Here is a 27,191-nt window from a genome sequence, read left to right on the forward strand (position 1 = left end):
ACCTTTACTCCCCACTGAACGTTCCTCCTCCTCTTCTTTTCTAGTAAATTATCATTCACCTTTTTTTTTTTTTTTTTTTGAGACAGAGTCTTGCTCTGTCACCCAGGCTGGAGTATAGTGCCTTAGCCTCCCAAGAAGCTGGGATTATAAGCATGCACCACCACACCTGGCTAAGTTTTGTATTTTTAGTAGAGATAGGGTTCCATCATGTTGGCCAGCTGGTTCCCATTCATCTTTTAGGTCTTAGTTTTGACTTCCATCAGTAATGTTCCTCCCTGGTCCCCAAGCCTGGAAGGTTTGCTTCTCTGTGCTGTGCTATCACCCTGCACCTGCTCTCAGCACACTGTGTTGACCAGCCAGCCCTCCCCACAAGGCTGGAAGCCCAGGAGAGGATGGCCATGCCTTGTCATATAGATCACTGGCATAAACCAGTGCTTGTTAGTAGCACAGCAGCTAACACATAGTAGACACTACTTTTTTTTTTTTAATGAAATGGTTGTCATCATTGTCTACTCTGGACTTCATGTTCCTTCTAGCTCGTTCAGTCTCACTTATGTTCAGACTTGTCTCTGTGCCTTTGCTCTCATTCTGTTCACTGCCCCACCCTGCCCAGGAATGCCTTTCCATTTTCCTCTCTGCTTTTCTAGATTCTGGGCCAGCTCACATCCCATCCCCTCTATGAAGCTACTTTTATTTAAATCAACACTGCCCCCTCACTCCCTTCCCTGAATTCCAGTAGCACCCAACTGTCTGTTCCACTCATTTGTTTAAGAAACTGAGGACCACTGGGTTCTGTGCTAACCACTGAGGATGCTCAGGTGAATACTAAGAGTTAACAAGACACTGAGTGCCTGTGAGCCAGCTTTGATGCGAAGTCAAAAGCTTTACATTTTTTCTGATTCACAAAACAATCATAAAAGGCAGGTATTTGCATCCTTATTTTACAGATGAGAAAACTGAGGCTCAGAGAGGGGAAGGAAGTGAAACTGCACAAGGTCGTAAAGCTAGTAACTCTGGAGGCAGGACTGCCAGGTGTGCTGTTGCCTGCACAGCCCATGCTCTTACCCTTGTCCCTTGCTGGGGTCATGTTGTCTAGGAGAAGAAGCAGATAACACAGGTACAAAAGTCTTGAGATGGGTCAAACATGAGAGACAGGGGCAACGTCAAAGGGCACAAAGGGGAGGCACACCTTTCCAGTGGGGATCAGAGGAGCTTCCTGGAGGGGGATGCTTCCTGGAGTTGGATCTGGAAGGAAGAGCAGGCAGATAAAGGGGAGAGATGGAGCGGGGAGGACGTTCCAGGCAGAGGGTTCACCACGTGCCAAAGCAGGCAGGTACGAACAGTTTTTGTGCTATCAGGGAATAGCGTGTAATTCATGGCTAGGATGCAGGCTTCGAGGGGAAGCAGGGAGAGAGAAGGTTGGAGAGAAAGACGCTCCATAGGTAGATCTGGAGGTTGTGATCAGCTCTGTTTTCTGGGTTTTTTGGGGAACACTTCACATATTTGCATGTCATCCTTGAGCAGGGGCCATGCTAATCATCTCTGTGTTGGTCCAAGTTTAGTACATGTGCTGCTGAAGTAAGCGCAGCCCTGTTTTACCGTGTGGAGGGTGGCTTAGTACCTGGTGCTCACCTCTGGCTGCACATTAGAATCGCCCAGCAGCTCCGGGCCAGTTGCATCAGACTCAGAGGTAAGGCCCAGTCACTGGGTTTTGGTACCAGAGCTCCAGGTGATTTTAACGTTCAGCCAGCTGTGTTAGATGGAGGCAAGAATGAAGACAAGGAGACAAGTCAAGACCCATCAAAGAAGGGATGGAGGTGATTAGAACTTGGAAAAAGCTGGGTACCATTAACTAGTCCAAGCAGGTCAATGAAGATAAAGACCTTAAATTAGACAGGGACAGTAAGAAATGAAGAGAATGGATTTGAGTGATTATTTGCAGGCAGAATCAATCAATATCACTTTTTTTTTTTTTTTTTTTTTTTGAGACGGAGTCTTGCTCTGTCATCCAGGCTGGAGTGCAATCTCAGCTCACTGCAACCTCCGCCTCCTGGGTTCAAGCGATTCTCCTGCCTCAGCCTCCCAAGTAGCTGGGATTACAGGTGCCCGCCACCACACCTAACTAATTTTTGTATTTTTAGTAGAGACGGGGTTTCACCATGTTGGCCAGGCTGGTCCCAAATTCCTGACTTCAAGTGATCCACATGCCTCAGCCTCCCAAAGTGCTGGGATTACAGATGTGAGCCACCACACCCAGCCTTATTTATCATTATTAAGCTCTAACATTTGTTGATCACCTAAAACTCTTGAGTTATGCTGTGTGACATGTGATAGCTACCTTATTTCATTACTTCATTTATTCCCTTGAGGCTTGGAGACTGATGGGCGAGGGAGGAGTCTGAGGGCTCCTGGGCCCTCGCCCGTGGGAGCTGGGTGTGTGGCTGTCCTGTTGTTAGGACAAGCGGCAGGGAGAGGCTGTGTTTCCTTGGCCATGTCCCATAGGGCCCAGCATGATGTCCTGAGTAGCAGAAAGATGGGTGAGTGATGGGCTGCCTGGATGATGACTGGCTGATGCATTTTCTGCCCTCAGTTTTCACCATGGCCAGGATCTCTTCAGAGTCACGATGCAATGGAATTTATACCAGGTGTGCCCTGATTTGGGGGTGTTTCTCAGATGATGTATAGTACCCCCACTCAGAAGAGCCAGAAGCCAAAGAAACTCAGATGCACTTGAATCTCTAATTCACTCTCTCACAGGAATTGTCTTCTAAACTACAAATTAAACAGCGCAGAGAATGGTCTCACAAGCTCAGAAGGGATCTGGGAGGAAATGAACTAAGAGGGTTATTTTCAGTTACTTTCACTTACTGCTTTAAACTGTGCTTCTATTGTTTGAGGTTTTTGCAGTGAGCACATACGACTTACATAATAAAAAAAAATTCCATTTTGAAAACAAAACAGAAAGTGTGCAGCTTTATCATAGAAAAGATTTTATTCCTAACGACTGATGGTGATGTTATGTGCTAAAATTATCTGGGGCTTATCCTTCGATTTCAAGGATCCAGGCTGTGGATGACAGCTGGGTGCAGCTCTAACTGCCCTGACTCTCCCTGTACACCAACTTCCCCCACTCCTCTCTAAAGAAATCGCTCATCTTTTTTTTTTTTTTTTTTTTTGAGACAGAGTCTCACTCTGTCGCCCAGGCTGGACTGCAGTGGCAATCTCAGCTCACTGCAACCTCCGCCTCCCGGGTTCACACCATTCTCCTGCCTCAGCCTCCAAAGTAGCTGGAACTACAGGCACCCACCACCACGCCCGGCTAATTTTTGTGTATTTTTAGTAGAGAAGGGGTTTCACCGTGTTAGCCAGGATGGTCTCGATCTCCTGACCTGGTGATCTGCACCCCTTGGCCTCCCAAAGTGCTGGAATTACAGGCGTGAGTCACCGCGCCCGGCCAGAAATTGCTCATCTTAATGCTGGTTTTCCAGCCTCTAGTGCGTCTCTGGTGATGTTCAAAACATAATTATTTTTAATTAACTCATTAAAAAAGAGATCTTTGCTATAGGCACTTGGGAGGCTAGGGAAAGGGGAGGGAGATTAGTAGAGAGAATTCGAGATTTCTGACATCAAAGATGGTGTGTCACTCCTGAAACCAGATGTGGAGTCAGTGTTCTAATCCTCTCTGTTTTTAACAACATCCACCACAGCCACGAGGCAGGCACGTACTGTTACTGAAAATTAGGTTACAAAATGCCTTTCCTATGCCATAACTTCTCCTGTGCATCTTTGCTTCTCTTTGAACTTGGCATTTCCAGCACATGCATATCGCACAAAATGTCAGCTGCAGGTCAGCAGACGTTACAATGGGCACAAAGCAGATAGAAAAAAGAAGCTTAACTGCTCTCTGTGGCCTGCAATCCCATCATGACGGGGATCATTTTGAATGGAGGGAGCCCAGCGGGTCAGAATGACCCCGCTGTGAGCCTGCTCCCGCCAGTCAGGAGCGGGGCATTCATTTCTCCAGGGAGCTAGGGCAGCGTTCTCGCTGGGAGATGGTGCTGGCCTAGAAGAGCACAGAGAGGGCGCAGAGCGAGGCGGCGGCGCCCAGCTAGAGCGCGCCTCTTGGCTCGGGCCCGGCCCTCACCTTTGTACTGCAGCGAGTCCTCGGTGTAGGCCAGCATGCTGGGGAAGGTGCTGCTGAGGAACAGGCCCAGGCTTGCCGTCCCCACGAACAGGAAGACGACGTTGTAGGAGAAAATAAGCAGCACCAGGAACGTCACCACCACACCGACCTGTCGCGGCAGAGGTGGAGGCGGTTAGGAATTGCGAAAAGCTGAGCATCCGTGCTGAGGAACCGCCAGGAGTCAGCGTCTCCTGATTCGGCGTTTCCTCTCTGGCCCCAGGAGCCCAGCTGTGTCACCCGCGCGCCACCCCGTGGACCGGGCGGGAACCGCAGTGTTCCCGGGACCGTTCTGACATCCGGAAGGAAGCGTGGAAAGGAGACTCCGCCTAGACATCTCCCCACCTAGACATCTCCCCACCTAGACATCTCCCCTAACAGCTACGGCACACCCTGCGTAAGCGTTTGGCGACTGAGGACTACCTCTCCCCAAGGTCTCATCTGTAACCACGGGAACTCCACCCAAGCCAGTTTCATCAGCTCTCTCTGCCCTGCCAGCCCTGGGGGTAGGAGAGTCCTCTGTTTCTTTGTGAGAAGCTGCTTCTCTTCTGAAAGCCAAGAGTGCACAGACAGGAAGCCATCAGATAGCAGGGAAAGAGGGATGGTGGCAGCAGGGTCCCATCCTCTGGGAATCCTAGCCAGCCTCCCAGGGAAAGGGTCAGTGGCTTAGCTTGGCACCCTCAGATTTGACTCAGATTCCCATGGGCAGATGCTAACCTATGGTTGGAGACCCAGAAATCTTTTTTCTTTTCTTACTTTTTTTTTTTTAGAGAGAGAGGGTCTCACTCTGTTGCCCAGGTTGGAGTGCAGTGGTGCGATCTCAGCTCACTGCAGCCTCAACCTACAGGGCTCAAGCGTTCCTCCCACCTCAGCCTCCTGAGTAGCTGAGACTACAGGCACGTGCCACCACGCCTGCTAATTTTCTGTATTTTTAGTAGAGAAAGGATTTTGCCATGTTGCCCAGGCTGGTCTTGAACTCCTGGGCTCAAGCAATCCATCTGCTTCAGCTTCCCAAAGTGTTGGGATTACAGGCATGAGCCCCCATGCCCAGCCAAATCTTTCTAGTTCAGTCAAGGTCTCTGTCACTCAGGCATATTTTTGTTAATATAACCATATTTCTAAGTTCTTTAAACATGTTTTTATGTCTGCATTGAGTCACTTCTATGCAAGATGTATCTGGGAATAAACCCAGGCAGCACAATATTTGGGGTCAGAAGACCCAGGTGGAAGTCCCGATGGTGTTTTTTTACCAGCTGTGGAACCCGGAAGTAGTTGATTGCTCTGATTCTTAACTTCCTAATCTGCAAAATAGGAATAGTTACAAAAGCCACACTAAAGAGTGGTGGTGAAATAATATAAATGAAGGGGCTCTGTAAACTGTGGTGCATCAGACAAATATGAGTCCTAGTGTTTCTCTGTGGGCTTTTCTTAGACATCTCAGGAAATAAGGATCTTCTATAGCAGCCTATGGCTTTGAGGTAAAAATCTCCTGGATGAGGACATCTGTTTCTTTAAAAAGTAAGTATGGACTATAGAGCTAGGCAAGAAATCTCATCCAGCTCCCAACCCCTCCACTTCTGGGCATGCGGAAAGGAAAAGACTTTCGGAGAGTTGGGAGCCGATCCTGGGAGAGTTGCTCCAATTGGAAAATCAAAGGCGGTGCTCCTAATCCTTGAGGCCTTTACGCTCCTCTAGCAGCCCTTCGGTCTCTGCCACAGGATCTGTTAGGTGGAAGGTGTTCTCCAGGCTCAGAGGCCTTACCCAGACAGACTTCCTGCCCTGGGGAGGGATCAACCACAAAACAGTGGCTGAAAGAGAAAAACACACCTTCCCTTCACAATGGAAATGGAAAGACAAAAGACTTCTTTCATGCAGTAAAAATATGAAAGTCATAGCCTATCTGTGGTTCCAAAGGTCATGTCTTTCTTTGGCATGGAACATGGTCCCTGAGATCTATTTGTTCTTGCTACCCCCCTCTGCTCACTCTCTTAATGTTGAGGTGGCCCAGGATTCTATTCTGGCTCTTCCATATCCGCAGTGCTCTGCTCCACGTTTCACCTGCCTCTATAGCAGGCATGCTTACATCTATCCCTCTAGCCATGAGCTGTGTCCAGGACTCCGGACTTGCACCTAAAGCTGCCCCTTGGATATAGTCAGTCCCTGGATGACTAACCATGTGGCCCAAACTGGACTTTTAATTTCCTCTGCCAATCCTGTGAGAGCATCCCAGTCATGGAGTTGCTCAAGTCCTGTGTCTAAGGTCCTTGATTCCTCCCACACCTGGGTCAGCAGCAAGTCCTGTCCATACCACCTCAAAAAACATGTTCAATCTTTGCACCGCTCCGGATCTGTCCAGACTACCCCCAACCAACCGCCTCCCTCTTGTGCCTGGACTATAATAACAGACAGTGCATGCTTGACTCTTGCCAGCTACAGTCTGTTCTTCCACATAGAGTACACTTTTAAAATGCAGTGCAAGAGGCTGGAGATGGTGGTTCCTGTCTAATTCTACCACTTTGGTTGGCTGAGGCAGGAAGGATCGCTTGAGCCCAGGAGTTCGAGACCAGCCTGGGCCACATAGTGAGACCCTGTCTCTATAAAAAATAAATAAATAAATAAATTTTTAAAATGCAATGCAAGCTATGTTAGATGGAAATGTGAAACATCATGGGACACTTGTATAAGTGCTGTTTACTTCATAGCATGAATAAATGTATCTGTGAGATGCAAAAAAAAAAAAAAAAGAAAATGCAATACAGACCTTTTTAAAACCTTCTATTGGCTTCCTGCCCACTTAGAATACAATTCAAAGCCCGGCTTACAAAACTCTGAGGATGTAGCCCCTGTCTACTTCCCCATCCTCATCTCTTTCTGCTCCCCATCCCCCACCCTGCCTACCACGCTCCCCCGAAGTTAGCCTCCTACCCCCTAACCCAGGCCTTTGAACATGGGCCTTTGAACCTCAGCCAGGCCTGCTCACCTCCTGCCTTCAGGGGCTGGCACCTTCTTGATATTCAGTGTTCAACTTACAAGCCTGGGACAGATGCCAGGGTTTGGAAGCCGCCACTCCTGCTCCTCTTCCTCCACCTGGCTATCCCATGTACAAACTACATGCATTTCCAGCCAAGCCTCAGAGACTGTCACCTTGAAAATCCCCAGATTTGGGGAAATTTTAAAGACACCCAAGTCTTATTTTAGCCTTGGTGACAGAAGACTAAATACAACCAGGGCGAACTATCAGCTCCACCAACTCTCTTCCCACGCAGTGTGGCCCCTGCCTCAGCCAGTGACTCAGTCTGGCACTGAGTCTGCATCCCTACTGCCTACACCCCCTCACCCTCCATCTGTGCCAGGGCACACTGCCCTCCTCTGGCCGGCCATAAGTTCTCTGAAAGTAAGAACTTTGTCTTCCAGAACTTGGCGGCCTGCAGTTTGCAGCAAGGCTTTGCACACAGCACAAACATACTAAGTCAGGAAGTAGCTGTTGAGCTCCAGGAGAACGCTAAGAACAGGTGGCCATTAATTTAACCTAGAGAGGAATACTCAGAAATAGTCACAGTGAATATGACACAGGCACTTCGCATCTACACAGAAGAGGCTTGCTCAGGGCCACTCAGCTGCAGTTCCCAAACAGGGTGCCCACAAAAGCACCTGGAAAGCTTCCAAAACAAGCCAGAGGCCCAGGCTCCTCTCCACACCTCCTAAATTAGAATCTCTGGGGTACAGGGTCCATGATCCTATTTTCTCTTTTTTTTTTTTTTTGAGATGAAGTCTCGCTCTGTCACCAGGCTGGAGTGCAGTGGCGCCATCTCGGCTCACTGCAACCTCCACCTGCTGGGTTCAAGCAATTCTCCTACCTCAGCCTCCTGAGTAGCTGGGATTATAGGCATGCGCCACCACACCCGGCTAATTTTTGTATTTTTAGTAGAGATGGGGTATCACCATGTTGGTCAGGCTGGTCTTGAACTCCTGACCGCGTGATCCGCCCGCCTCGGCCTCCCAAAGTTCTGGGATTACAGGTGTGAGCCACTGCGCCTGGCCTTTTCATGATCCTATTTTCAAAAAGCAGCTCCAGTGAATCTAATGTATTTGGGAGTCACTTGTTCTAGGACAGTGTTTTCCTAAGCTTGCTGGAAGATGTAATTCCCATGGGGCATTTGTTTAATATATAGATTGCTATGCCTTCTCCTGGACATTCGGATTCACTCAGTCTGGGTTGGGCCCAGGAACCTGATTTCCCTTTTTAAAACCCAGCACCCCAGGTGAGTATCTATGGGCAATGCCTAACACATGTGGATGCTTCAGACCTTTACTTTTCCCAAACCCAGATTTCCACCCACTCTCCTCTGTCTTAGCAATTGGCCTTGTGTCTGACCTAGACAAGGAAGCCAGGGCTGGCCACCATGTCTGTGCCCTTCTTCTTCTGGAACCTTTCCCCTTTGACATCGTTTTGCCCCAGCTCCATGGACAGGGACCTTCCTCCTTGCTGAGCTTAGCGCTTCCTCCACTCCCACTCTCCATCCCACCTCCCCTCTGTCAGGGCCCTCCTCATTCAGTTACTCTCCCACAATGGTATTTTCACAGACTCCTCTTCCTAATAGGTGTCCTCCCTTCCTCCTCTACTATAAACAGGCCCATGCCACCCCGAGTCCTGCAGAACACAACTCCCTTCAACTCAAAAATATTGACAAAGAGAAATGCAAATTCCTCCACTGCTCATCTCCCTCTCACCCTCAACCTCCTGAGTTTGGGTTTACCCACCCACCTCCCATCTACATTGAACTGAAATTTCTTTCTTGAGGGTCAACTGGCACAAGGTCAAATCCAAAGGCCTTTCTCAGGGATCATGATCTTTGTCTCTGAAACTGTAACATTATGTCCAAACCCCCTCTCTGCTAGAAATTCAACCAAGGAAATGCTTTCTTTCCTGGGCTTAGTACCCTCATTGGGCTACTTGGAAAGGTAGTGAGTTGCAGTTATTAGAGGTGTTTAAGCAGATAGCGGACCCCTCGGAAGGGATGTTATAGAGGTGGCTCAAGCCTGATGGGAGGTTGGACTAGACGATTTGGCAGAAGTCTGTAATGTGGACCCCTGTGTCATGGATGGTGATGTGGATGGACACCAAGGCAAGAGTCTTAACCCACTGCTCAGGCCCAGACCTCCTGCCTCCCAGGCAGATCGGTTCCTTGAAGGCCATCCTCCATGCCCTTCTGCCTACTTAAGAATCACTTAGGGCTGGGTAGAGTGGCTTACTCCTGTAATCCCAGCACTTTGGGAGGCCAAGGCAGGTGGATCACTTGAGAGGTCAGGAGTTCAAGACCAGTCTGGCTAACATGGTGAAACCCCATCACCACTAAAAATACAAAAATTAGCCAGGCATGGTGGTAGGCTCCTGTAATCCCAGCTACTTGGGAGGCTGAGGCAGGAGAATCACTTGAACCTGGGAGACAGAAGTTGCAGTGAGCTGAGATTACACCACTGAGCTCCAGCCTAGGTGACAGAGTGAGACCCTATCTCAAAAAAAAAAAAAAAAAGAATCCCCTAGGAGAGCTACAGAATGCAAATCCCCAGGCCCCAGCCCAGAGGTGGTGACTCTGAAGGCTGCAGGATCCCTGGCCTCCACAGCTTTCCACTGACTGGAGGGCTCTGAGCAGCTGGGCACCAAGGTAAACCCAGGAGGACCAGGGCCAGCACTGGCTTTCCTCATCCTCGTGGCTGGTTGTCGGCTGGGAGGGGCTCCACACACTGCAGCCAGCACCGCCTAGAGACCTTTCCTTTTATGTTTTAATGGTATAAGATCAGAGGCCCAGAGAGGGGAAGAGACTTTTCGTGGTCACACAGGTAGGCTCCACCTCCTAGGCTCCCACCCCTTCCTCATCATCCTCTCTCTCCTGTCTTCCCTCTACTCCTGAGTTCCCATCCTGCTGGCAGAGTGCAGGCCTCGGGTAGGGCCAGGAGGGGAAGTGAGAGGAGGCTATTCAGCTGCTTACCACGTTGATGAAAACCATGGTGGCCGGCTTCATTCTTGAGGAGATGGGAATGGAGAGGAGCCGGCCCAGTGTGATGAAGCCCCAGAAGAGGCTGGGGAGGTAGCCGGCCACCTTGTGTCCCACAGACAGGGGCTTCTCCACGGCATAGCTGTACACGAAGGCAGAATAGGCACCCTGTGGAGAGAACGGGTGCCGCTGAGCACACCTGCAGCCCAGCCAGACAACGACTCTCACAAAGGGAGCCCAGGCTGGGCAGGTGTGGTGAGGGCAGAGGGAGGACTGCCTGTTCCCTCTCCCAGAGGCTCAGCCAGTGCTGGGCTTTAAGCCAAGGCCACACAGCACACTTTGCCAAAGTTGAGGACAGAACCTGGGGTGCCTTAGCTTACAGACTGCACCGCAGAGACCTAGTAGTTCCAGAGAGGTGGCTCTGGATCTCCATGGGAGTGCCCGCAGGGCCTGGGCAGACAGGCACTGCTCCCCACTTCAACCAGAGTAGAACACCACTTTAAAAAAAAAAAAAAAAAAAGGTGTGTGCAAGCATCTGGTTTTACAGATGAGAAAGTAGAGAGAAGTGACTTGACCAAGGTCACACCAAGTGCTAGAAGCCAACCAGTACTGGCACGAGTACTTTCCATCAGGTCATCTAAGTTCCTGGGGCTTTTTCTCTGGAGAGGCCATCATATGGCAATCAGTTGGTCAGCCATTTACGACTGCCCTAATATAATCCTAAGAAGTTTCTGGAAAAAGGTGCTGACTAACGTAACAGAGGTCACTAGTGGAATGAACAGCTGGGCCTAAATTCCACCTGAAGCTTGTTTACAACACTGGCTCAAGACACCCAGGTTTGTAATGTATTCCAGGAAGCAAAGTGCCCTAGCGTTTATATAGCATGACCTCTAATTGGGGAATAGGGCACCACCCCTTTAAAAAATGCAGGTAGCCTGTCCTTGACAACAAACCAGTTAGGCCCCTACCTATAGCACTAACAAAAATAAAAAACAATTGGCCAAGACAGAAGCCTATAGTACCAACGCGCTGTGATTGATTCTGGAGTCAGTCTCCCTAGGGCTTTAGATTAAATTTTTGAATCAACTGTACTCCAGGAGAGGTCTCCAGGAAACCTTCATGCTCCTCTCTTTCTCTTGCCTTTCCCAGACTGGAGTCTTGGGGTGAAGGGTCCCCCAGTAGGGGGCGCCCTCTGAGGCAGGCTCACCGTCAACCCATCCGTCATGAACAGGACCAGGGCGGCTGTGATGTGGATGGCAAAGAAGGAATAAGGGGCTCCTCTGAGGTTCTTCCTTTGGCAGCAGCTGAATAGGTCCTCATGCCCTGCAGGAGGCACAGGAAAAACAGGGGTGAGTCTCAGCTTCTGCTCCCTCCCTCTGCACGTCCCAGGGCCGTGGCTGGCAGTCAGAAGAGCCCTGCAGGATGGGGCCCACTTACTACCTCCACTTTCACTACCTTTCTGTTAGGGACAACCCCTGTCCATCTCCCAGTCTTGGTGGAAGCAAGGCTCAGAGAGGTCAGGTGACTTGCCCAACATAACAAAAGGCAAGGCTGAGCAGAATGGAGGGTGGAGCCAGAAGCTTGCCTTCCTCATTCTCTTGGCCAGGTTGCACCATAAAAAGAAAAAAAAAAAAAAAAAAAGACTATCACCTGTGGCCAGGCATGGTGGCTCAAACCTGTAATCCCAGCACTTTGGGAGGCTGAGGCAGATGGATCACCTGAGGTCAGGAGTTCGAGACCATCCTGGCCAACGGGGTGAAAGTCCATCTCTACTTTAAAAACACAAATATTAGCCAGGTGTGGTGACGTGTGACTGTAATCCCTGCTACTTGGGAGGCTGAGGTAGGAGAATCGCTTGAACCTGGGAGGCGGAGGTTGCAGTGAGCCAAGATCATACCACTATACTCCAGCCTGGGTGATGAGAGTGAAACTCTGTCTCAAAAAAAAAAAAAAATCACCTGTGATCTAGATTCACTCTCCCTGGCAGAGGGGTTACCAAGGAAGCCTCAACATGAGGCTGTGAGGATGCAAATTCGTCTTAGCCCCTACCTGGGTGTGACTGAAACTTTGGGGGCAGTGAGGAGGCATCTTCCTTCTCAGGAGGCTGTGTCTCCAAGGCAAGCTCATCAGCAGACAGAAGCAGGGGCCTCCTCTGGGGGCAGCAGGTCAGCAGCCGCTCCTTGGACAGCAGCATCAGCACAGCCATGGGCACTGGAAGCTGGGGAGCAGGCAGAGGGTCAGGAGAGCCCTACCCTGAGGCTCCCCCTTCCCACGCCTGACCTCTGCACACACTGCATGTGCACAGTCCTAGGAGAAGACAGCTCTTTTCCAAGGGTGCCCAGCTAAGAGCTGAGCCATCCCTACCTAAGAAGCCAGGTGCCTTGACCAAGGTAGGAGTGGGGAGGCTTGGTGTAATTCCTGCCTCATTAACATACGCACTTCCCTGACAAGACAGGTATTTGTCACATGCAAAGCTTAGACTCAAACTCTCTGCTGGCTCAGGAGAGGTGCTGGGGGTGAGCCTGCTGGAGCGTCACACCTCACACTCCTTCATGCTGGCGGGTCACATGATGCTTTACAAAGCAGCTTTGCTTTTGGCATCACATCTCCACAAAATATGCTGGGGGATGTTATCACTTCGTCATAACCTGTTAGAACTGGAAGAGATCCGAGGGATAAACTAGAGACTGAGAGACTGCCCTGGTCACACAGTGGACTCAGGGCAAAGCCAGAACAGAGCCTGGCATCCTGATTCTTCCAGCGCTGTCTCCACCTGAGGAGCCGCCTTGGTGATGTCTATCCCAGCAGGGCACAGAGGCTCTCCTCAGGGGCTTGAAAACAAAAACGTGGTCTCCTTTTGATTGAAAAATGCATGTTTACGAGCAGCCCATACACATAAGCCCAATGTTCGTCTGCTGCTATTTGTGCTAAATCAGAACTCCTTCAGAGCAGTGGGAAATGGCTCCTGCTTCTGAGGTTGCCTGGGGAAGCCTCCACCACCTCCCTCAGAGGCCCCTGCCTGTGTCTCACCACCCTGGCTGCCAGGAAGTGCCACTTCAAGTCTAACTACTGTCCTTCCTGCTGCAGCTTCAGCCCAGTTCTTTTTGCTTAGGAAAGAGAGGAAGCCCAGGGAGCTGCGGATGTCTCCTAGAGGCTGGTGAGAGCGCCCAGCTACTGGGGTCTGCCCGGCCCATGGGAGAGGCCGGCAGGGTAGAGATGGAAGACTGGCAGACTGCCAGCCCTTGTCTGGTGCTGTTCTAGGGGAGCCCTTCCCTGCCCCTGGAGACAGGCTGGCTCTCACCAGTATTTCCCAAAGTCACCTAACAGGAGTGAAAGACAAAAACCACCCCTGTGTTGGCACCTCCCTATGGTGACCTTGGGAGCCTTTCTGCACACTCAAAAAGACGTCAAGGTCAGACGTGGCCCCTGGCAGTCAGGCCTGAGTGGGGAGAGAACAGCCCCTGCTGAGCCCCAATGGAGGAGACACAGCCCTCCCTCCAGTGTGAGGGGGGAAACAGGAAACCCACCCACAGAGGCCTGTAGTGGCAGAGTGGCTGAGTGAAGGCCAAGGGGAAACAGCTGTACAAGAGGCGTGATCCCTCAGGTGGGGCTTTCCAGGGAGGTGGGTGCTGGGAAGGGCTTCACAGAGGATTGGCTGGCATTGCTGGCAGGAACACGCCTGATGTTATAAGAATTCCATTCAGGGAAGGCAGCCCCACCTTAAGTCAGAGAAGGACAGGTGGGGTGTGCATGTGTGTGTGCGTGTGCACCCTCATGAGTATATGCACAGCCCCATCTTCCTCTGTGCTGGACTGTTTATTTTCAGACACAAACCAACAGAAAAAGTCCGGAAATCCTGCAGCAAACAAAGTCCCTCCAGTCTGCACCTCGTGGGGCAAGAGAGAACAAACCTCGGGCTTAAGCCGGACCTTCCGGCTTCCTGGTCTGGGAGTCCCAGCCTAGAGGTTCTACTGACACTGCTCCTTCCCTTCACAGGTCCCTCCTGGAAGGACTGGATGGGCATGGGCTGGAAAGGGAAGGAGCAGAGGGAGAGGGTGCGTTTATGAGAGCCCCCAGAGGAGATTCCGACCAGGGAAAGGAAATCTACAGAGGAAAGGAAGGAAAAGGACCGGTGATGAGGGGGCAGCCGGTAGATGGTCTATGCTGAGGGTCAGGGCTTCCAGCCGGGCTCAGCCCCCTACCAGTCCCTTGTCAGGGCTTTGAGTTGGTGATGGCATGACACCCCCACCCCTGCCCTGCTGCTCACTGGAATGGTGGTCTCAAAGGCTCCCTTCAGTGCTATGTGTGTGGCATATTCTGAGGCTCAGCAGCAGCTGGGCCGCTGCTCTAGTGCCTGAGTCCAGCCCACCTGCCCCAGGAGAGCTGAGAAGTCCACCCACTGCAAAGAGAGGCTCTAAGCCACCATGACAAGCAGCACGGTGCCTCCACCCCACAGCCAGGACAGTGGCTACTGGATGCTTCCCACCCCCAGCCCAGGAGCCAGGGCTTCTCTGGTGTTCCCGACTGTCCTCCCCAAGCCAGGCGGATGTGGGTAGAGGGTCTCCCCACCTGACGCTCTGGCTCCAGTATGGGCTAATGTGAGAGATCCCAGCTTGGGTTTGCAGAGCACCAGAGGAGGTTTCCAGCCACAGGCCTGAGTCAGTGCTGACTTGGCAGGGGTGTACAAAGCGGGCCTCGGTATCTGACGCAGTCATGGAGTGAAGTGGTCTCTCACTGTTCCCACCACAGGCTGCCTTGGCAGGCAGGGCCCTTCAGAGGCCATCTTGTCTGTCCCCTAGCCTCCACAGAGCCCCTGACAGCAGGGTACAAGAGAATCCCACCATCGATGAAAGGCCCCAGAGAAAAACCTGCCACTTCCTGCCAGGGTCTGTCCAGGGCCCACTTCATCTGGCCTTGGAGAAAAAAACTAGTTTCCCACAGAGCCTCAGATAATTGGACAGTTGACCCTGATTTTCACTGCGCTCAGCCTGCTCATTGTTTTCCCTTCCTTGAGAACCGCAATCACAGGTGGAGTAGTGTGGGGGATCCCGGGAAGGATTAGTCCTCCCATCCTCCTGCCTCTGGGATGCACACCTCAGCCCCACACACTTCTCAGCATCTGAAGAATCTGCACTGGGTGTGGGGTGGACTGGGATGTGTGGACTGTCCACTAGCTCCCTACCCGGCCCGCCCCAGGGACACTCACATTGATGAGGGCCATGATCCAGAAGGCATAGGACACTCGGGTCCCTGCTCCATCCTTCGGAGTCAGCCCCGGGAACGTCTGGTTGGACCAAGGCTTGGCCTCTACGTGGTGCTGGGCCAGCACCCTGGAGACATGGAACAGGTGGCCTCGGGAGGTGGTGTTGGCTGTGCTATTGGCAGGCAAGCAGTTGGCCTCAGACAGGAAAGGGTCAGCAATAAGGGGGCTCAGTAGAGCGCCAAAGCCCACGAAGAAATGGAGCACCTGGGGACAGAGGAGAGGTGGCGGGTGGGGGCGTGGCTTAGTCTTCAGCCCAGGGAAGCAGTGGCCTGGCCTCCAGCCCAGAGTACCCACACTGAGCCCCCTCCCCCAATCCCACCCTCTGCCCCATCTGGGGCCTGCTGCCCAGCCCTGGAGTAGGGAGCCATGGGGGTAGGAAGCAGGAAAGGTGAGGAGAGGTGAGGAGTGACACTCCTCTCTCAACCACGCTGCCCACGCTGCCGGCCTGGGATGACTCGGGTGACAGTGCCCAGTTCCCTCCCCATCTCTGTCAATCCCCAGCTGGGACTGATCCCCATGGTAGCATCCACCAGCTAACACTCTAAAGGGAAGGGGGCACAAAAAGGGAAAGACTGGCTGAATCCTAGGCACAAAAAGGGAAGGACTGGCTGGATCCTGGGGGGAGAAGGAAGAAGAAAGGAGAGAGAGGGAAGGAGGGGAAGGAGAGGGGAGGCAAGCCCTGAGTCATACCCTCTTTCCAGTTCACAAAGAGTTTTCTTTCCTGAGCGCTGAGGCTCCTGGGACACCCTGCAGTGAGGGCAGGGATCACTGCTCTGCTTTAGAGATGGGAGTCCAGAACTTACTAACCCTGTTGGTAAGTGGCTCCCTGGGGGAGGAGGCTGAGAGAGACTGAGGGGGCCTAGAGAGCTCCCACACCCTCCCCAGCTCCCAGTCCTGTGCCTGCTGGCCGGGCTCACCTGGAGGAAGACGGCCGAGTCCTTCTGGTACATCCTCACCAGCTGCATGTTGGCCACAGTGTCGATGCAGCCCATGGCCAAGCCCGCCAGCGCCATGACTGAGGCCAGCACCTTCACATCGTGGCAGAAGGGGATGACGGCAAACACCAGGGAGATGGCCAGAGAGGAGGTGAACAGGGCCCATAGTGACTGGGCCAGGCTGCAGGAGGGAAGGGTGATGTCAGGGGAGGGGGCTGGAAGCATCCCCTCCCGCTTCTCCTCCATTCACTGGGTGGTCTGGGCAGCCAAGACATTTCTCCCCCTCTGGCAGAAAAGGAAGAGAGCTGAGGAAGAAGCTGCTCACTTATTAGCTGTGGGCAAGTTGTCAACATCTGCTCAGATAACAATCTACCTCACAAGGTGGCTGCAGGACACTTCACAAAGCCTAGCCACTATTATTCTATTGACAAACACTTGTATGTTATTTCCTTAAACCCTAAATGGTTTACTTAAAAGCAATTAAATGCAAAAATATTTCCCACCCTTTACAGGGAACCTGCTTTGAGCATCTCAAGAGACCTGTGCCACAGGCATGCAACCGCAGGTGGGACCCGGATGGAACCTGAGCCCAGAAGTCCCTGAGCTGGGCATTTCCTCCTGTGCAGGAATTGGCACTGGCTGCCCTGTGCCCTCCCTACACAGGAATAGTGAGGCAGCCATTACTTCACAGGCACCCGGCCTGAGCCACCCGCACCAGCGCCCACAGCCCAGGTATTCAGGTGATTTTGTGGCCCCTGTAGCAGGCAGAGGTCTCAGGCTCTGTGCCTGCCAAATGTGCAGACGTGGGGAAAGGAGGCACTGCGGCCATCCCCACTGAGAGGTGACCGTGTTGATCTTCCCCTTCTTCAGATAATAGAAAAGCCCACAGGAGGCAGGGGGAGGGCCTGCTACCCTACCAGTGAATGAATGAATGAGTGAATGAATGGATGGAGTGTCTCAGGCTCTGTCAAGGTCTTTTTTAGGACACTCTGCCCAATAACCAGACTCTCAGAGAAAGGATTAAGACTTGTATTTTCTGAGACCAGTCTGAAAGTCTAATGTCAGAGAGGAGAGATTGGGCAGCAGGAAGGTTCTGGAGGTTGTAGAGGAACTTTCGCAGATTATGAAAAGTGAGAGAGCCCTTGCATCAGGTGGGAGCTGAGAGACGGAGGAGGAAAGGCCTCTAGGAGTTTCACACTGAAAAAAAAAAAGGGGAGGGCCTCAGGCTGTCTTTCCAGAGCTTCTGCCCCGACCCCCTTGGCTCTTGGCCTTGGTCCTCAGCCATCTCATCTTGCCCCATCTTTGATTAAATCCTCTATCAGAACGGCTCTGCTGATAGCAGCAGTTCATTATTTTCTCTTTTCTTGTTCCAGGCTGATCTGCTGGGGAGATTACCGATCATGACAGTCATGACCCCAGTGTGTTCCCAACTCAGAACTCATGGGGGAGGGGACGGGGACCAACCTCAAGGCCAGCTGTTAGAAGGAGATGGAGGGAGAGTGCGTCATGGGGAGGCAATGCTAACACACACCATGGGGCTGATGAAACAGCAGGCTGCTCGTCATAGTTCTCTCTCTTTCCCCTCCCTTTGCCTGGACAAGACAGACTAGGCAGCCTCCCGGGTGGCCTGACTTCAGGAATAGCAAGAGGGTCACCTGTCTGCACTCTCAGAGGTCCCCCCACTGATGCCAGTACCAGGACATGACATTTCTACCACCTCACTCATCACTTTGCGGTAAGCAGGGAAGCCCCAAGGCAAGTGCAAAAACTCTCTTGAAGAACTAGCCCATTATCATTATTGCCTTTCAGTCCTGCAGGGAAGTGGTGAAATCATGCATCCTGCAGCAAAGTCCTGAGGGGAACGGGATCTGGGATCAGTAAACTGATACGGGCAGGGGCTGCGCAGAGGTATGGGAAAGGAAACCAGGATAACAGCGAGTGCTACTGTGGTCTGCTGACAACTGCTAACGTTTGTCATTTGGTGCATATGACAAGGCTGTGAGGCAGGCTTTGTCGTTGTGCCTATTTGACCCGTGAGTAAACTTGGGCTGAGAAAGGCTAAGATAGCAGCAGACAGAGCCTGAACTCTCACCAAGGTCTTCTGGCTTGATAGTCCCTATGCTATGCTGCTTTTCCAGGGAGGAGCGTGTGTGTGCACATGTGGGTGCATGTGTATGGGTATGTGACCGAGTTACTCACTAATGGCTCCACTCAGAAGGTGCAAATGCAGGAGGGGAGGGGAGGGAGCCACAGACCCAGCCAGGCTGGAGAGGGGCGCGCCAGCTGAGAATAGGAGGCCAGATTCTGCAGAGCGTTGAATGGCAGGGCTAGGAAGCACTGGAGAGCAGCTGCAGTCTCTAGAACATGCGCCTCTAACACCCCTCTGCGGGGGTTAGCAGAGCTCCACATGCTCGCAAGCATCACTGCTGGCTCCACCACCAGCTTCCCCAGGCATCTGCCTCCGCCTGTTCATTGTGGAAGCCATGCCTGGCCCCAAGTTCGGCCCTGCAGATGCTCAACCCAGGTTCCTGGACATGGCTAGTGACTGGCGCAGTGCTTGGGGAATGCTTGTCTTGCCACCCCACACAGGATGGCCTGGTAGAAGGGACTAGGCACTGCTGGGAGGCTGATGTGGGAGTTTTGCTAGTTTATCTGATAGGGGTGACAGAGATAGAGGCAGAGAAAGAATCATGTAGGGATGGGTTGCCAGGAAGGTGCCAGGTGCACAGTGGGGGATCGGGAAAAGGGGAAGGGGTCAGGAAGGACTGGAAGGGGTCAGGAAGCCCTGTCCAGGTCTCACCTCTGTCCTGTTTGCTGCTCTTTGTCTCATCTCACCTGTAATTCTTGAGAAGGACACTAGGTGCCCACTGGGGACATGGTCTGTCCCAGGCTCAGCCACAGGCAGGAGGGAGGAATAAAGAGAGAAAAGACGGAAAAGGGAAGCTGGAGAGAACCACGCCTGGGAAATCCCCTCCCTGCATCTCCCTGGGCTGTGATTGTAGCTTGATAGGCCCAGAGGTTAGGGCGATGGAGACCTGTTCCCAATAAATGGGGACATCTGTACCACAGGAAATCTTGTCTGTAGATCCCAGGCTGCCCACCCTCCCCAGATGCTTCCACAGGGCTGTGCCTGGGCATTCCAAACATCAGCCTGAACAAATTTCTTTAGAATGATATACTGTTGCCAAGGAAAAGGAAGTTCCAGACACATCCCAGAGCCAGACTGAAATACATTTATTGCCTGTTTTAAATGGCTTGGTCAATAGCCCCTTCTAGGAATGTGGATCATTAAAAATTAGGGAATAACTATATCAAAACAGTTTTGGCATCCAGGATGGAGTGGGACCTGGAATCAGAATACTGGATTCTAGGCCCACCTCGGCCACTTCCCAGTCGTGTGGCTTGGGCAAGCCACTTATGCTTAGCCCCTCTGAGCCTCACTTTCCTCTGCTGTAAAATGGGGATAACAAGCTCTGCATGAGGTTGAGGCTGCCAGGAGGGGTCCATGTGATGTGGCATTTCATCCTCCTTTGCTCACTCTCTGGGATTTTTCCCCTGGCCACCTGCCACCCCTCCCAGGTGCTCACTGCCTCCCTGCTGGCCCTGACTTCCCCAAAGAGCAATGTTGGGCTCAGAGAACTGCACTGAGCTGACAGGGTACAGAGACCAGTGCCAGCTCCCAGATTCTACTGTCCCAGGCCTGCCCCTATTCCTGCTGCAATGCCCTTTGAGGTGACCCTGGGAGGCTGGCCCAGGAACTGTTGGAGGGAAGTACCCCTGCTCCTGCCCCTTGTCCCCTGTCCCACTAACTCCCCACCCTGGGCAGCATCCCAGCTAAGGTGGCAGCAATGACATGAGTCCTGTCCCTCATTTTACAGATCAGAAAACTGAGGCCCAGATAGGGGAAAAGAGAGCAGTAGAACTAAGCCAGGATCCAAAGTCTTGGCTCCCAACCCAGGCAAAGCCAGCAGAGTGGCAGAGTGGCATTGATCTTCCCTCCCTTGGTCCTGGGCTCACAGGTTAATTCAGGCCAATTAGAGAAAGAGCCTCACTTTCCCCAAGGCCCAGAGAGACCCAAGAAATAGCCTGGACAGTCTGGAAAACCTACTTCAGGTCTCAGAAATGACCAAGTTACTTATTAATGGCTCCACATAGAAGGTCTAAGTGGGAGAGGGAAGAGGAGGGGAGCCAGATCTCCCCAGGTGAGCTGTGGCTCTGCTGGAGTCGCCTGCCCAGCCCCTCTTGCTGGGTGACCTTGAGCTGCTGCTACCCCCTTCAGCCCCATGCTCTGCCTTACCCACAGGGGACACATGATCACTTTGACCTGGCTCTGCCTTGGGCACCTGTTCTTGACCTCCTGGTTCTGTGAAAAGAGGAGGGAATGGTTGGCTCCGAAACAGGGGAAGGTCCTGAGAAGTAAGATGCCAGGCAGCCTACTCCTGCCTGCCACCCCAGGGGTGGGGAAGAATGCTGCTGAGGCCCATCCCCCATGCCACCCTGGGTAGGGCCTGATGGCATTGACATTCTCTTCACATTTTTGTCCCAGGTGATCCCTCTGCCCAGCAGGGATGCTCAGGATATCTTCCTCCTGCCTCTCCCCTCCTAGCCTGGACAATCTCCTTCCTCAGAGGACCAGGGGAGAGGTGCAGAGAGCAGAACTGTGGAAGGGTCACAGATGGAAGTGTCCCTAGCCCCTATCCACACCCAAAGGGGCAACAGCCCAGAAGGAGATGGTTTGGGGACCTAGGACAAGAAACCAGGTGACAAGAGTCCCCCTGGGAGCTAGGGCAGGCTGGTGATTCTGTCTCAGGCCAGGCTGATGGGGAAGGGGCAGCCGAGACTGAGGGTAAGGCCGGGGTAAAAAGGCCCCCCTCTAACTTGGTCACCCCAGCCTTCACACTGATACCCCAGTTGTTCAAGACCCCATGTTAAAGCTGGAGAGATCCAAAGGGAGGGGCAGACAAACTGGCCTTTGGGGAGATTCCAAGCTACGGCAGGACCACCCTGTTAGACTCTGAGGTTGGGAGCTGTAACTTGTGCATGACAGCATCCCCTGGGGCCCACCTTGGTGCTGGGCACACAGGGTGTGCTCCTTAGATGTTGGTTGAGCTTGAACTTGCAGTCTGTTCACTTGGAACACCTCTCCCTCAATTTCTTTGCATGCCTGGCTCTCTCCTGTCACGCAAGAGCCAGCTTTAATATCACCTCCCCAGAAAGGGCTTCCTTGAGCACCTAGCTAAGTAGCCCCCAAAATGTGCCACTCTCCATGCTACCCTGCTTGATTGCCTTCATTTCACAATGTAAAATTCTCCAGAGTGTGGGCTCCATGAGTGCAGTGACTTTTACTTTGTCTGTTGTATTCACCCTTAAAACAGGATCCGGCTCAAGAGGTATTTGTTGAATGAGTGACTTAATGGGTGGGATAAGTTTTGAGATTTTTATTTTGGTTTTTGAGATAGGATCTCGCTCTGTTGCTCAGGTGGGAGCACAGTGGTGCAGTCACGGTTCACTGCAGCCTCAACCTCCAGGCTCAAGTGACCCTCCCACTTTCGCCTCCTGAGTAGCTGGGACTACAGGTGTGCACCACCATGCCCAGCTAATTTAAAAAATTTTTTAGAGACAAGGTCTCACTTTGTTGCCCAGGCTGGTCTTGAACTCCTGCCCTCAAGTGATCCTCCCACCTTGGCCTCCCAAAGTGCTGGAATTACAGGTGTGAGCCACCGAACCTGGCTTTGAGGTTTTTTTAACTTAAAAAAATTGACATATAAATTACATACTATAAAATTCACATATTTAAGCATACAATTTAATGGTTTTTAGAATATTTGGAGTTGTAAAACCATCACTACAATCTACCTTTAGAGCATTTCTATCACCCCAAAAAGAGAGCTTATATCCAGGCTGGGCACAGTGGCTCACACCTGTAATCCCAGCACTTTGGGAGGCCAAGGGAGGTGGACTGCTTGAGGTCAGGAGTTCGAGACCAGCCTGGCCAACATGGTGAAACCTGTCTCCACTAAAAATACAAAAATTAGCCGGATGTGGCAGCACATGCCTGTAATCTCAGCTTCTAGGGAGGCCTGAGGCATGAGAATTGCTTGAACCCGGGAGGCGGAGTTTGCAGTGTACCGAGATTGCACCACCTCACTTCAGCTTGGGCAACAGAACAAGACTATATCTCAAAAAATAAAAAGAAAAAAGAAATCTTATATTCATTAGTAGTCACTCTCCATTCATCTCTACACCCTACCCTTAGCCCCAGGCAACTACTAATTTAGTTTCTGTGTCTGCAGATTTCCTTATTCTGAACTTTTACATAAATAAAATCATATAATATGTGATCTCTTGTGTCGGTCTTCTTTCACTTAGCATAATGTTTTCCAGATCATCTGTGGTATAGCATGTGTCAGTATCTCATCCCTTTTTATGGCTGAGTGATATTCCATTGCATGGATATACCATTTTTTTTTTCTTTTTTTGAGACATAGTTTCACTCTTGTCACCCAAGCTGGAGTGTAATGGCACAATCTCAGCTCACTGCAACCTCTGCCTCCTGGGTTCCAGCGATTCTCCTGCCACAACCTCCCGAGTAGCTGGGATTACAGGCATGCACCACCATGCCTAGCTAACTTTTGTGTGTGTGTGTGTTTTTGTTTTTTGTTTTTTTTTTTAGTAGAGACAGGGTTTTACCATGTTGGCCAGGCTGGTCTTAAACTCCTGACCTCAGGTGATCTACCTGCCTCAGCCTTCCAAAGTGCTGGGATCACAGGAGTGAGCCAACGCGTCTGGCCAATACACCACATTTTTGTTTTGTTTTCTTTTGACACTGGAGTCTCACTATGCTGCCCAGGCTGGCTTTGAACTCCTAGACTCAAGCGAGCATCCCACCTTAGCCTCTCAGGTAGCTGGAACAACAAGGCATCCACCACCACACCTGGCTGAATACACCACGTTTTTGTCCATCCATCCGCTGATGGACATTTGGTTTGTTTCTACTTTTTGACTGGGATGAATAATGCTGCTATGAACATTCACGTACAGGTTTAGTGTGTGGACATATATTTTCAGTTCTTTGGGGATCAGACTTGGGAGTTGGGACCATATGACAGCCCCATGTTGAGACTGATTTTTAAAGCAAGGACAATGTCTGGTGCTGGACACTCAGTAGGCTTTTGGTACAGGTTTGTTGCATGCTGATTGGTAGACAAGGTGCTGCAGGGAGAGGCAGAGGCTTTCTGGATAGGAGACCAACCAGGGCCCAGTTCAGGGGGAGAAGCTGGTTTGTCCTGTGTTCCAGGGACTGGAGGGGGCCAGCATGTCTGGGGGTGGCCTGGACAACTAGTGTATGGAAGACAAGGTTTGATGCAATGGCCAAGAGGGAGTCATAGCTAGGTCTGGGGCAGGGTAGGACTTGCAGATTAGAAGGAATTTGAGGGAGAAAAAGAGAAAGAGAACAGGGCAAAGAGAGGAAGAACTCAACAAATCCTCTGACAAACCCTCTGTTAAGAGAGCATGGGCTGGGGAGAGGCCAAGGTGAGGCTGTGAGAAGCCTGGGGAAGCTCGGAAAGTTGTTTACCTACCCTGATGCCTCCGAGATAAAGGGGTCTCCCAACTGCCTAGGATGGTTAGACAGGTCCCCAAGAAACCAGGACAAATCCCAACCTTTAATCTAAATACCCCTTCCCCTCTCCTGCCCGACAAAGCACATACCTACACACCCTTGCCAAACAGGTGGCTTTTAGTTTTTCTCTGAGAGAGTGAGCAAGTTGGTGCTGCCCTGAGTTCAAGTCTTCCCCCGCACCCACTCCAATAGCCAAGGCTCTCCACCTTCTGCACGTAGTCCTCCCAAAGTACATCCCTATGGAGGCATCCACAAGCCCCATTCAGCCTGCGCCCTCAGTCTGGGCCCAGCAGTAGGCAGGACCTGAGTAGGAACCCACGAGAAAGACACTGCCCCCAACTCTCCTCTCCCATGTGTCATCCTAAACTTTCCCCCACTCCCCCGCAACAGCTGGCTCTCACAGATTTGTTAAAGCAATCCCCCACTCACAAGTATAAACCAAGCGAGAGCGCTAGCTGGTAATCACTTAAGCTGCAAAGCACTTGCTTGCAGGGGTATTGCATTTTAACTGAGACATGGTCCCACGGAATCCAGCTTTAAAGCTTTGTTGCAGGGCTGGTGGAGCTTCTGTTGGGGGGGATGGGAGACTGTGATGAGAGCTGCCCAGAGTCAGCAAGGTGGAGGGAGACTGTCGCCTACACTCAAGGCCACCCCGGACATCCCTCTGTTTCCACTGTATATCTGCTCTTCTCTTAACCAAAGGCAAGAGTTCTTCATGGCATTTTGTCTTGGGGGTGGGAGGACTGAGGTTCAGAATTCAAACCTCAACCACTGATAGGATCTACCCCACCCCCCAAAGAACTCAGCAGGAAGCCCCAGAGGGTCACCATTACATTCCTAGAAGTTGTCAGAGCTCAGGAACACCCAGCCCATGAGCATCCTCAGGGCTACTCATCCCAAACCTGTGCCTGATCCGCAGAGTTTACACTGATTACTCACAAAACAAGAGGCATTGCCTAAGTATCTGTTTTAGAGACAACGCCTGTGTTCAAATTCTGGCTAGGCCTCTTCTTAACAACCATGTGCTGTGGGCCAAGTTTCTTAACCTCTCTGTGCCTCCACTTCCTTATGCATAAAATGGAGATAACAGTACTACTTTGCAAGGTGGTTGTGAAGATTAAATGGGCTGATACATGTGAAGTACTGTGAACAGTGCCTGGCACACAGTAAGTGCAGAATAAAGTTAGTTATCATTGTTACCATGATTTTTTTTCTCTTCTGTGAGCCAGTTCCTGCTGCAGGGTTCTCTCTGCTGCCTGTTCAGAGCCCCCTGTTGGGTAAGCAGTGCTGAGGGAGACACCAAGCTACCCAGGGAGAGATGGCCCAGCTGGGTGGGTGTGCATCTCTGCTGGCTTCACAAACCCTGCCCTGCCAACCTGTCATTTCAAATTATCCTCATTCCCCTTCGTGTTCTTTGCACTACATATGTTCTTTAAAAGTTCTAGGTAAAGGAGCTTTTGTAAGTCAAAGTACTTAAAACCAAAAAACCTCTGCTAGCCACAGATACTTTACCTTAGTTTCTAATTAAACCTCTAGGCAGAATGAATCTTGAGCTTTTTCTTAAGATTTTCTGAATCTTCTGTATATTCCAATCCTGTACCACACCCACAAAACACTGGTGTACACAAGGAGACTTGCTTTGTAAGAGGAGAATAATTTGGTTTACATGAGGATTTAGGGAAAATGGGGATAATCACTTCCAAAATTGGTCATGTTTTTAAGGCTTAAAGTGGGGTCCATCTGTAGTGACACCTGTGCTCCCTCCACCAGCTCTGGAAGCGAGGTGGATGGATGGAAACACCTGCCCTCACGAACACCTCTAGGCGTGAGCACAGCCCATTACAGCCCCTCCAGGGGTTTCTCTGGGATAGCCCAACTGCGGTTTTGTCTCCAGGCCGGCTGCTTGCTCAACTGAGTCCATGGGATCTGGGAAACCACTCAGCGAGGAGCTGGGGACTGGGGAAATCACGCAACAGCCTCTGGCTTGCAAGTCATCTATTCCCTATTCTATTATGGGTCTCTGTTTTCCATGCTGCACTGGAAGAGTGAATCTTGCTGTCTTTCCACAAGGGCCCCCGGAGGTGGCCCTGTTCAATTTAAGTCGAGAGAATAAGGCGCTGCAATGGTATCAAAGGGGGATTTCTGGGGGTGGTGCCAGGGAGAGTCCAGAGCCCTGTCCTGGGGCAGAGGCCAAGCAGGAGTAGCATGAGGTGGGTGGGGAGTGGAGGGGAACCTTGGCACCAGGCTGGAGTGTCACCTTACCAAGCTATGGGTAAAGTGCCCTGCCCCTCCCAAACTGGCCTTAACGGTGAGGTTCTGTGTGTCTCGGAGGCCAATGCAGGAACCATGTTCTGGCTGCCTCAGGAGGAGGGCTACACAGGACCCACCAACTCCGTGGCTACCCGGGGGAAGGGACAGCCTGTGTTAGCTGATGTGGAGCTGCCTACAGTGGAGCCCGGCCCTGGGAATCAGTCAAGCTGCAGGCCACCTTCAGCACCCTGCACCGCCACAGAGCTGGCCCTCCCAGGATCCTTCTACCTCACTGCCAATCCCGCCCCCGGCAGCCGGGGCTACTGATAAACCCCAGAGGAGCTGTGTAAGAGGGGCACCCTCCCCACCTCTGCAAACTCTATCACTCCTCTCCCCACGGGGCGGTGGGTGGGGGAAGCAGGTGGGAACTGGTTTTATCCTCTCACAGGGATAAGTGATGACAAATAAATAAGCCAGAAGTCACCTTCAGTCTCTGGAGAGAGTTTTCCAGGGAGAGCTGCGGGGGAGGGAGGAAGGGAGGCAGCTCTTCGGCCAAGGCGGAGCTGGGAGGGGTGGTCGCAGCCGGGAGGCGGGGGCGACGGGCAGCCCCACGGGGCTGGGGCACAGGCCGGGTCGCAGGGCAGGAGGGAAGGGTCGGCCTGGCGAGGGTGGGTGCCGGGGGCCGCGGGGCGGGGGCGCACGGGTGCGGCACTCACGTCCTCTTGAAGACGCCCCCGAGGGCGCTGCCCAGCAGGAGGCAGAGCTGCTGCGAGAAGAAGACCCAGGAGATCTGGGGCAGCGAGCTGTGCGTCTGGCAGCGCAGGTCCAGCAGCGTGGGCCCCAGGAAGGCGATGCACAGGCCGAAGCTGAAGAAGACGCTCCAGTAGGTGAGCGTGGGCTGCAGGTTGCGGCGGAGCAGCCCCGACACGCGGCCGTCGCAGCCCAT

At 52.1% G+C, this 27,191-nt stretch overlaps 1 protein-coding gene across 3 annotated transcripts in view; it reads right to left on the reverse strand.

Moving 5' to 3' along the window:
* MFSD4 (major facilitator superfamily domain containing 4) overlaps positions 1-27,191 on the reverse strand; it is a 33,452-nt gene extending 6,261 nt beyond the window's left edge. For 2 of the 3 annotated variants that reach the window (XM_011957730.1, XM_011957731.1), the window contains exons 1-7: positions 26,962-27,191; positions 16,357-16,555; positions 15,383-15,643; positions 12,226-12,394; positions 11,384-11,499; positions 10,171-10,344; positions 4,145-4,292 (exon numbers count right to left, since the gene is read on the reverse strand). In XM_011957730.1, coding sequence (XP_011813120.1) covers positions 4,145-4,292; positions 10,171-10,344; positions 11,384-11,499; positions 12,226-12,394; positions 15,383-15,643; positions 16,357-16,555; positions 26,962-27,191 — 1,297 coding nt within the window. The remainder of the gene's footprint in view (positions 1-4,144; positions 4,293-10,170; positions 10,345-11,383; positions 11,500-12,225; positions 12,395-15,382; positions 15,644-16,356; positions 16,556-26,961) is intronic. The other variant, XM_011957732.1, reaches the window with a different exon arrangement.

The sequence above is a fragment of the Colobus angolensis genome, unplaced genomic scaffold, assembly GCF_000951035.1.
Source record: "Colobus angolensis palliatus isolate OR3802 unplaced genomic scaffold, Cang.pa_1.0 Scaffold449, whole genome shotgun sequence".
Classification (NCBI taxonomy): Eukaryota; Metazoa; Chordata; class Mammalia; order Primates; family Cercopithecidae; genus Colobus; species Colobus angolensis.